General features: G+C 44.6%; 1 protein-coding gene across 1 annotated transcript in view; it reads right to left on the bottom strand.

Annotated features, from left to right (window-relative positions):
- Positions 1 to 10,206, bottom strand: part of GOLGA3 (golgin A3) — a 43,597-nt gene extending 33,391 nt beyond the window's left edge. Inside the window, 4 exon segments of the mRNA XM_078154251.1 lie at positions 120 to 232; positions 1,833 to 1,991; positions 5,531 to 5,842; positions 10,037 to 10,206. Coding sequence (XP_078010377.1) covers positions 120 to 232; positions 1,833 to 1,991; positions 5,531 to 5,660 — 402 coding nt within the window. The 5' untranslated portion in view covers positions 5,661 to 5,842; positions 10,037 to 10,206.
- Positions 10,207 to 11,242: the final 1,036 nt, after the last annotated feature.

Consider the following 11,242-nt stretch of genomic DNA (forward strand, 5'->3'; position numbering starts at 1 on the left):
AGAAAGCAGCTGGCTGTTCTTCAACCCTGTAAGTTTCTAGCTGCTTTTTGCTCTTGCCCATTTCAATCCCACTTCTCATCAGCCTGTGCTGACAGGTTCGCTCGCGACAACATTCTTACTCTCTCCTGATGTCTTTTCACTCGATACTGTTTGAGCTGTTCTTCCAGTCGTCTTCGAGCTTGAAGTCGGATCTGTTCCTCTTTTTCCAAGGGCAGTGAAGATTCGGTTGAACCTAGAGTACATAAAAGTCTCTTTAAAGCACAAAGGTAGCACTTAGAATTCAGAGGACAAAAGAGCCGGAGAGAGTAGCTTTATTCCTTCACTTTTCCGTTACCACCTGAGAATGAATGAGGAAAAAGTGGCACTGACCACAGTGGGCGTCACACAAAAGACAGCATGAAGCATGGGATGGGCGCGGGCCCGCGGCCTTCTCAAGGAGCACGTTAATTACTGCATTCAAGCAGTAACACAGCAATGGTGATGAGGTGACTATGACACAATTCACAACAATAATAACAATAAATAAATAAAATCAAGCTCAAAGTCCATAGGTTTTGCCCGTGGCCTGTTTCTGGACATTCTCTGAACATTCTCTGACCCATAAACAGACTCTTAAGGGAGTCACCAATCTTGTCATCTTTGCCTCAAGATCACTCCTTACAGGCTCCCAGCAGGCAACGTGAGACTGTGTGGTGGAACCACATAATTATACTGCTACTGCTGAAACACAGAAGGAACTGCTCTGAACTGCTATCTTATGGCCTAACTTTCATATTTTTCTTTTTATATATATATGTGTATATATATATGTACATATATATATATACACATATATATATATATATATATATCTTGAGGAATGTTATTTGACAGATGGTTTATCTGAATCCCTGTAACGATGAGCCATGTTACGACAGAGTTTATGAGGCATCCAATGAGCATTCATAAAAGCTTTGTGCATAAACTGGACAAAAAGCACCTCAGTCAGAGGCACAAAATCTTTAAGTAGTTGGGCTATAAATGGACCAACTTAGAGCTCGATGCAGGTAACAGAAAAGGCAGAGTCTACTTATAAGAGAAGGCCTAGAGGGCCAATTCTGTTCTTGTCTTAATAGCCTGTGAAAACAGTCTTAAAAAAAAATTAAGTGTCTGAAAATGGCACTTTAAAATGTAAGTTCTTTCCAGCAAATCAATCTGATAACCAAGGATCCCTCAGAATTCATCCGTAAGCTTTGACAGGCTATAGGAGCCATGACAGGTAAATTCGGTGGTGTACTTCCATTGGGGTTAAACTAAATGCATCCTGCACATAGGGGCATGAAGATGCCCAAAGAAAAATGTCCTTATAATTCTGTGGTGAGGCAAAGATCACAGTGCTCATGTGAACAGAAAACATGGTCCACATCACATATGTTGTATGATGCTTCTTTTCCCAAACAGATTCATTTTTATCTTCTATCCAATCAGGCCAATGTGGCAAACACAAAAAACCCACATAGTCAGCAATAAGCAAATATTTTAGAAATGTGATCCCTTGGGAGCAATTAAAAATAGGATAAAAAAGGAGATTATTACCCCCCACCCCCACCCCCCAAGGTACCTTAATGAAAGTAAAAATGCTTTCTCAGGTAGCATGTGAAGTCTTTGAAAAGAGTGAAAGCTTTATGCGGCAGAGGGGAGAAGGGGCACTGCAGTAAACAGATGCTTACACAAATGAGTTTCTTGCATAGGAAGACTGAGTTTGAGAGACTGCAAAGCTTCTTTTCTAAGAACTACGCCCTCAGCACTAGATCCCTGAGACTTCCTTAGGTTGTCATGGAAACCAGCCACACCTGGAGATGGATCAGGACCAAATGGTCTGGTGGTGGGATCGAGGGACAATGGAGGATCAGGGAAATGGGTTGTGGGTCCATTCTGACAGACGTCCCCTTTGCTGGCTTCCTCCATGTTTCCTCCTTCATTTGACACTTGGTTAACATAAATACTGGCACCTGGGAAAAAAGAAAGTGGCTTTGGACATCGTATGATTCTAGTGAAATCCCCCCCAACCCCCATTTCTTGACCATATTATTCAACTTAAAAGTTAACAAGAGCTGATTCAAAGCTGGATGGACACAGGCAGGTTCACATTTTGCTAATCTGCTCTTTAAAAATAAGAGTTCTATTCATTTAAGTAAATGAGGCCAGTTGGAAATCCAACTAAATTTTCTCTGCTTTATAAAAGCAAATGGAAGTGTAGAACACAATGGTCAAAAGCAGGAAGAGTGACAGCCTGTATGTCTGATGCCTGAGGATGGACCTCAGAGCTAGAGCTTGGATGGCTCACTCCCACACAGCAGGCCCCAACATGGTCAAAGGTCAACCCCTGAACTGTAGCAGGATTACAAACTGTGACACTGAAGGATCAACCCAAACCAACAAAATCATCAGTTCCTGAAGCACTGAAAACACACCCGTAATCGTACAGCCCACTGGCCTTTAAACAGACTGATGGCTTCCTATTCTTGCTGAAACGTCTGATTTTTTTTGTCTTTGGCTACTGTTGCTACTCAATAATCTCCCCCTCCAAATGCAATCAAACAAATCAATCAACCCATTCAATTCACTTTTTCTTTTTCTTGTTTTGCTTTTTTGGTGAGGCAGTCAGGGTTAAGTGACTTGCCCAAGGTCACACAGCTCAGTGTCTGAGTCTCTGAGGCCGAATTTGAACTCAGGTCCTCTTGACTCCAAGACTGGAGCTCTTTCCACTGCGCCACCTAGCTGTCCCTCAGTTCACTTTTAAAGTATGAGTTTTAACGCTGAACAGGCTGACTTCATAAAAACCTGGAAAGACTTGTACGGTCTGATGCTGAGTGAAGAGAGCAGAACCAAGAGAACGTTGTACATAATGTATGCGATGACTAATATTGATAAACTTAACCCTTCCCAGCAATGCAAGGATCTAAGACATCTCCAGAGGCCTCGTGATAGAAAATGCTATCCACATCCAAAGAAAGAACTATGGAAGTTGAATTGCTCTTTTTTTCTCTTCTGTTGAATTTTGTTTCCTCTTTCTGATGGTTCCTCCTATTGGTTCTAATTTTTACTTACAACTTCACTAATGTGAAAATATGTTTAATAGGAATGTAAGTGTATAGCCTATATGAGATTGTGCGCCATCTTGGGGAGTGTGGTGGGGAGGAAGGGGAGAAAAATTTTAAACTCAAAAGCATATGGAAGTGATTGTTGATAAATCAAAATAAATTAATAAAATAAATGTTAAAAATAAAGTATGAGTTCTATCCCCATTTTAGCAAAGAGATTCTATGATCCATGAAATATTGGCAAAGCTGAGACTAGGACCAAGGAGATTTGTCAACCAACCTACTTGATTTACAGTTATTGATACATATGCTGAATCAATCCATCAATCCATATGTACTGAGTGATGACCAGAGACTTGGCCCTAACGACCTTCGAATCATAAATGTGGAGCTGGCAGACACAGCACCAGCCCTGAAGCCAGGAGGACGTGAGCTCAAAGCTGTCCTCAGACCAAACACTTGACACTAACTGTGTGACCCTGGGCAAATCACTTAACCCCAACTGCCTAAAAGAAAAACTAAACAAAACAAAACAAAGAAGCAGAAGTTTTAAGGGGTCAAATAATTTGCCCAAGTTCTCTCTCTCTCACTATCCACTGGGCCAAGCTGACGAACCACTAAATCAAACTATTTTCCATACGTACCCTAAGTTGAATAATACATACATAATACAGATCCTAAGTCAAAACAACAATCTTACGGACTACCATTTTTGTACCTAGCAACTAAGAATCAGTCAAGAATATATTTAAAGTATCACTTCTTGAATGGTTTGTTTTGACTTTGAAATAAAAATTTATGTTGTTTTAGATACAGAAACAGGCGCAAAGTGCAAGAGAAACTGCTGAAAATTTAATCATTCATGAGAAAGTCTTAGCCAAGTCAGAAGGCAAAGATGTTCAAAAAAGGGACACTGGCAAGCATGTCTGTGCCTGTAAGTACAGACGATTCTGTGATGTAAAGACTAGAACGAAGAGGAAGTGAATTCACTTCATTCTAGAAATCAAGCTCTGCAGAGATCGAAGCCGTCTTTTTAAGAAGTCAGGCAAGCACACAGAATCAAGTTAAGTCACGTACAGTGTTCATTATGCCTTTTGCACTTTTAATCTTGCCGATCTTTAGAGAAGCAAGTCCCAAGGATGTGTTTATCTCAGAGTTGTGAAAGGGAGCTAAATCTCACACTCTGTAGGAAGAGGATTTGAGAATTTCATCTCTTATGGAACCAAATAACTCAGAATTTCTACCCATCTGAGCTTCAAATTTCACTTTCGTGATCTAGTAGAATAATGCAATAAACAACAGGACTTTGTCATCTGTAGATAAAAGCCTTAATATGGACCAACATATTATCACCAAGAACTGCTTTATGTTTAAGTAACAATTATCCAAACAGTTTAAAGTGTTTAAATACCTTCTCAAAAGAATTAGAAAAGACATGTATGTTTTGGTAAGATGTAATAATAACAACTCACACTCACGTTGAGCTTTAAGGTTTGCAAAGCCCTTTCCTCACAACTAGTAGGCAATATAACTATTATCCCATTTTACAGATAAGGTCACAGAGGTGGGAAACACAGTTTATTGTTTTATTGCATCAGGTACATCAGCACACTTCAATTCTCCAAAGGTAGACTAAATAACTAGACAATACCTCAGCTGGATTAATGTTAGACTCCTCTGTGATAAATTTCATAAAGAATAGCAGGTCAATTAAATTTTGTCATTTGAAAATAGAGATAATCTTTCTTCTGTGGTCCCGAGTTATTAAGAATTTGGTAACCAAGTTAATAAAATCACAATGGCAAATTAACAAACAAAAAGCACTTCCAACTAATTTTAGTCTGATACAAATCTCAATTTTGCAGCTGTGATGTGATCACACAGCATTTCTACTTTTCCTAGATAGATACCCACAGAGTCAGGGCATCAGAAGAAAAAACAAACAGTTTATCAACACTGCAGGCTGGAGAGTGAAACTCAATACTCCAGGAGCTACCAGTTCTTCCGGGTGGTTCATATTTTGCTGAATATGCATTATGACTTAGATACAGAATCAAACAAGAAAAATGGTTGATAGGATTCCTAAAAACACTGTGAAACTTTAAAGTGAGAGGGACTCAAACCCTTCTCCTCCCCCCCCAAGACCCTCCTGAATGAGGAGTTTTAAAGTAAACAATCGAGAGTAACACGACTGCTTAATTTCATCACTTAAAGAACCAAATAATTCTCGGAAAGTTTACTCATCTGAATTTCAAGTTTTGCTTTCATAAAACAGCAAAACATCACAATGAACAATACAATGGCATCTCTAGGGATAAGCCTTAATATAAAGCAAGAGGACTATATCATTCTCACCAGAAACAGCTCTGTATTTCAGCAACAATCATCCAAACAGTTTGGCAATCACATTAGCTGACACAGATGGCGCTTTACCATCAAGGACTTACAGTGAATTTCCCCACTATCTGCCCGATTCAGTTTGCCTGCGTGATTCAGAAAGGTCCCAGAGTGGTCGGGGAGGCCATTGCTAGATCTGCTCTCCAACAGGCCACCTTGCTCAGCAGGGGAACAGTCCATGGTAGCTGTGACCCCAGATGGGGGTGGTGCTGACAGGAGCTTATGAGTGAGTCGCCAGCGAATTCCGCTTTTCCCCCTCCATCAGCAGCAGTCAAAATTCATTCAGAAACACAGTGCTAAGGTTTCCATTTGCTGGCTGGTGTCAGTCAGAAGTTGGGAACCCAGGAAACGATACAGGCAGCCTGCAACCAAACATGCCGTCATCACACTGCCTCACTCTCAGGAAAACATTTAGCATTTCTAAGCTATGTTGGTAAGATTCTGTTTGATGCAAGGAACATGATTAAACATTTTTCTGTGTGAGACACTATGCTAGGCAGTGGGGATACAAAGATGAAAATGGACACAGACATTATTATTCCCATTTTACAGATGAGGAAACTGAAGCTTTTTGAAATTAAGTGACTTGCCCCGATCACAAAAACAACACAGGGATGGAGACAAATCTAGTTTGAAGAGAACACAGAATGGGTTAAAGAAAAAACAATGAGCTAAGGCTGGGCAGTTCTGTATGGTAGGGCCTTGAATACCAGTCAAAAATTTAAGCTTGGACAGACAAGAGGGAGCCATTGCAGATTTTTAGGCAGCAGAGTGACAAGGCGATAGGACAGCATTAGTTGCCTTGTCTGGCCCAGGGGTGGAAGAAGAAGTGGAGAGGGATAGCTTAGGGAGGTCAGGAGAAAGAGGATGGGTGCAGTTGGAACAGTGATGAAGGTCCTGAAGCCCGGGCCTCTTTCAGGTAGAAACAAAAGGGCTGGGTAAGGGAAAGCCTGGTAAGAATACTTTCAAAATTAACACTTAGTATTCCTTGGTCTACTTTTCTGTGAAAAACATGCACATTACCCCCCAAAAAAGGCAGCAGGAAATTCAAGTCTCCAATTTTTTTTAATCTAAGAGATGAGACAAACTTAAGCTACGCAGAGAAGCTATTGGGCATTTTTATTTTTGAAGTGGGATAGCCAGAACATTATTAAACTTTTCTAATTGATTTCCTTCCTTTGCAAAGGACAAAAGATTAATAGGATGTCACTTTTACTATCATTCCTACTACAAAACATTAATATTAAGCCTGTAAAAAAACCTATTAAATAAGTCTCATATCCATTTCACAACAAACACAGAAACAGAAAACAGGAATTATTAACTTGCCCATGAGCAACATCCTTTATGTTAATAATGATAATAACAGCTCACATTTAAAAATGAACTTATTTTCCCTCAAACTCCTGTTACTCCTGACTTAAATATTACATGCCAGTGGCACCACACCTAATTCACTCAATTTTCTGTGTTCAGAATCTTGGTGTCTCTTTGAACCTTCTTTCTCCTCCTCCACCTCTCCTATCTAGCTGCTGTTCAGTTGTGTCTGACTCTTCGTGATCCCGGGGCCCACAGGGTCTATGGGATTTTCTTGCCAAAGACACTGGTGTGATTTGCCATTTCTTTCTCCAGTGGATTAAGGCCAGCAAAAGGTTAAGTGACTTGTCCAGGGTCACACAGCTAGTAAATGTCTGAGGCTGAATTTGAACTCAGGTCTTCCTGACTCCAGGCCCAGTGCTCATCCACTGAGCTATCTAACTTCCCCTAGTAGTATCTAGTTACCAAGTTCTAAAAATGAAAAATCTCTTGCATCCATACCATCTTCTCTATCCCACTAGGACTAGCATAGCAAAAATTTCTATCACCACCAACTTAGAACTACTGCAGTAGCTTCCTAGTAAGTCTTCAAAGATCCAGAACATCCTCACTCTCACTGCCAGGCATAGTCAGCTCCCTCACACACCCCATGGTGTCCTATTGCTTGAGAGAAGTTCTCATTACTCTGCCTGCCTGATATTCAAGGCCCTCTTCCCCAGTCTTATCTCAGACCCTCTGTGCACTCTCTGCTCTAGCCAAACAGACTTGTTCAGCGGCCCTCACATACGGCCTGCACTTTCAGGCTTCTGTCCTTTTAGACTTACCAGACTCCCTCTGCCCGCACAGGACACTCCCATCTCTCTCCCCTAACACCAACATCCAGCCTGTCAAGTTCCTGCTTTGATTCAAATGTCACTTCTTCCAGTCAGTCTTCTCTGCAGCATCCCCCCCAGCTTCCAATCAGCACCTATATGGACATCTCCTGCATTTATCCTTCATGCCTCTTGCTTATTTACTGTTTATTCTCTCGTGTATTTATTTGCATCACAGCCCCCTACCAACTCTGCAAGGCCAAGAATTCGTCTTATCTCAAACCTGTATCTCCCTAAAGCCTAGCACAGTACAGCAAGCACACAGTAGGTGCTTAAATGTTTATCAAGTTGTTAGACTGAATTTATAGAGCTTTTTAAAACTACAAAGTACTTTCACAATTATCACTGCCACAATGGTCAAGTGCTTTGAATTATTTTTTTTCCAGCAAAGGGAACAGACTGTCTTTTAATATTTTGACATATTTTAATATTTTAATAATTTGAGAAATGGATGGCAAGGATTAAAATTGAATACACCTTCCCCCCCCCCACTCCCCCGCAAACCTAACTGGCCTATAGGGGATGACACTTGACTGGCTTTATATTCTAATCCCCCCCCTCCCCCATCCCTGGGCAAACTAAATTTAAAGTTGCTACCTGCATCAGAAACACTTGGTGATGGTGGTAGAACGGACCATTTTTAAATGCAGTAACCCTAAATGCAACCAGAAACTTTTTCCTCATGTATTTGCCTGGAAGAACCACAATGTAAACTCAGTGTGAAGAGTTCTAGGTAATGTTTACCTAAATTTCACTCATTATTTGTCCAAGTTCCGGTTGGCAATTGGCACAAAATGGAATGAACAAAATGAACTTGGAAAAAGTCCAACGTTCGGTTAAGCAGTTCCAGTAATTAGCCATAGATGCTTAAGTGTTACTCTGCAGTGAAGCTGAAAACCATGACTACAATCATAACAATTATTTAACCTGTGGTCACCAAATAATATGAAACACAAACCATGATTTATCTTATGGAAGTAACTTTTCTTCTTAAGAGCAATGAGTAAAAACCAGAAATCTGATGGCATTTTACAAATCTAGTATTAATAACCCAAACAGCTATTTAACCTCTCTCTCTCATCAACCTCTAACTGAAAACTGTCACTCCCAGAAGAACATGGCACTTCCTTGAGATCAAGGGTTGTCAGCCTCTAGCACAGTGCCTGGTCCATGGCAGACACTCCGTAAACGCTCGTTGGGTTTGGGTTGGGTTGGGTGAGGTTTCTTTCCAAGACGAGGAAGAAGTTTTCTTACTTTCTGAATCCAGTGGCTCAAATGCCCAGCTCCTCTTTCTGGAAAATGCCAATAGCGACACCCTCCCAACACAGAGAAATGGGATGGAGACCTAACCCTTCAGAAATCTTGAGCTCCAGTGTCTAGGGTCACAAATTACAGTATTTTTAAAAAAATCACTGCCCCACCCTTCAAGGCGTGGCATGAAGTAGCTTATGAGAAAACTAACTTTTCAAGAGAAGACCCAGCATCCAGGGCTGGGTGGGAAAGGACCCAAATGTTCTGGCAATGAAACTCCTGGACCAAAGACAGTAGTCTCCATGACTACTCACACTCAGGAAATCCTGCACCTGGAATTGCACCATTAGTCACACTCTCCCAACAATGTAAATAAACACTTCGTGGAAAGGAAGAAAAGGGATACAGACAACACTGCCAGAGGAGGGAGGACCCTGGCCAAGAGACCCCCCCCCCATCAGCAGTTAGAGCAAATGCGCAAGACCTGGCGCCTGGAAGACCCGAGTTCAAATTTAGCCACAGGCCCTGCCTATCTGTGACCCCGGCCAAGTCGTTTCTCTTCCCTTGGCATCTAGTGGTGAATTGGATCGAGCGCCGGACGTGGAGTCAGGAAGACTCGATTTCAAATCCAGTCTCTGACACTTGGTAATTGTGTGACCTTGGGCAAGTCACTTGACTTCTGCCTGCCTCAGTTTCCTCGTTTGTAAAAAGGATATCATCATAGCCTCCCCCCCGCCCCGGGTATTGTGGAGCCAATGAGATCCTTCTGTAAGGCGCTTTGCAAGCCTTAAAGCGCTATGTAAGGGCTAGCTATTGGTGCTATTCCCATCCCTAGGGCAAGGAAACTGAGTGCCGAGGACAGAGAGCGGCCCGGAGGCCTGGAGGTCCGGGGTTCAAGTCCTCAGCTCGGCTATCGTGGGTAGGCCCTCGGGCCTCAGTTTCCCTCTGGGTGGTCTGAGGCCCCCGGTTCTCCAGCTGTAACCCCGGGGCTGTCCCAGGGCCAGAGGCCGCAGCAGGGCGGCAGAAGCCGGGCCGGGGGACCGGGGCTCTCGTCCCTCCCCGGGGCGGCGCACCGCGGGTCGGGCCCCTGGGCCCTGGCCATGGAGCTCTCCTCACCCGTGGTGGCGGCGGCTCCTGCGGCTCCTCCAGCCGAGACGTGGCTCTGCCGCGGGCGGGGCGGGGAGGGGCGGGCCGGTGTCACAGGTTTCTGCGTCCCCCCGGAAGCATTCCTCCGCTGTGGAGTTCCAGGGCAGGAGCTTCCTCAGGCAACGGCTGCGGCCGATCCCCGAAGCCGCTCCGGTCCCCGCCTCTCCCAGAGGGTGAAAGTTCCCGGAGTCGGAAGCTCTCTAACGTCCGTGAACCGGCGGCACTGAGAGCGGTGGTGCGTGTTTCCGGGGGGGCACTCTAAGGAAGAGCACGACTTCCGCTCTCATCTGTAGGCAAACTGAGGGCCGGGGACCCGCCCTCGCCGGAACCTAAATAGGAAGAAGCTGGCCAGTCTTGCTTCCGCCGGAAGCAGGAAGGGCTCGAGTACAAACTTCCGGGCCGGGCCGTTCGAGGCTGCTTTCGTGGTGTTGACCCTGTCTGGTGCCCTGCCCTGGATGCTCTTTCCAGGTGGCCGAGGGGGCGGCGTGAGTGGTGAAGGCCCTTCCGTTCCCCCGCACCCACCGCGCTCTCCTCTTCGGCCGGACGGGCCTCCTCACAGAGCTCCCGGGGCTCCGCGTCTGGCCCCGGCTGCCCCTGACCAGGCTTCCCCGGCCAAGTCGTAGCCGAATGCTCCCGGAGGTTGACTTCCTCGGGAGGTGGGGGGTGAGTGAAAGCAGAGTGACCCCTCCCCGTCTCTCCCTTAAGGACTCGGGCCCAAGCCCCTTCCCCAACTAGTTTTGCATTTGTTCTGTATCTGCTTATACTGAAGGCATTCATGGGTCCTTCCCGGAGACGACGCCCCTGGCCCTTTGGGTGTTTTGTCTTTGCATCCTCAGTGCCTGGCATGTAGTAGGTGCTTCCCAAATGCTAGTTGATTGGCTTGCACATAAAGCCCTTCTCGGGCTGGCTTCGGCCGACCCAGCGGAGCTCCGCGCCCTTCCCTGCACCCCGTCCAGGCCAGCCCACTCACCGCCCCGAGCCTCGGCGCCGCTGCCCCCTGCTCCAGAATGCTGTCTGGCTCGTGCCTTTGGGAATCCCTAGTTCGAGTGAAACCTCCCGCCCCAGGTATTAGTGCCGACCCTCTCCCCACCAGATTACATGTACTCTCTGTATTTGATGCGTGATCTGCCTAAAACACAAAATACGGTATATACTAAGTAATGGGGCGGGGGGGGG

The sequence above is a fragment of the Phascolarctos cinereus genome, unplaced genomic scaffold, assembly GCF_003287225.1.
Source record: "Phascolarctos cinereus isolate Bilbo 61053 unplaced genomic scaffold, phaCin_HiC Scaffold_4;HRSCAF=312, whole genome shotgun sequence".
Lineage (NCBI taxonomy): Eukaryota > Metazoa > Chordata > Mammalia > Diprotodontia > Phascolarctidae > Phascolarctos > Phascolarctos cinereus.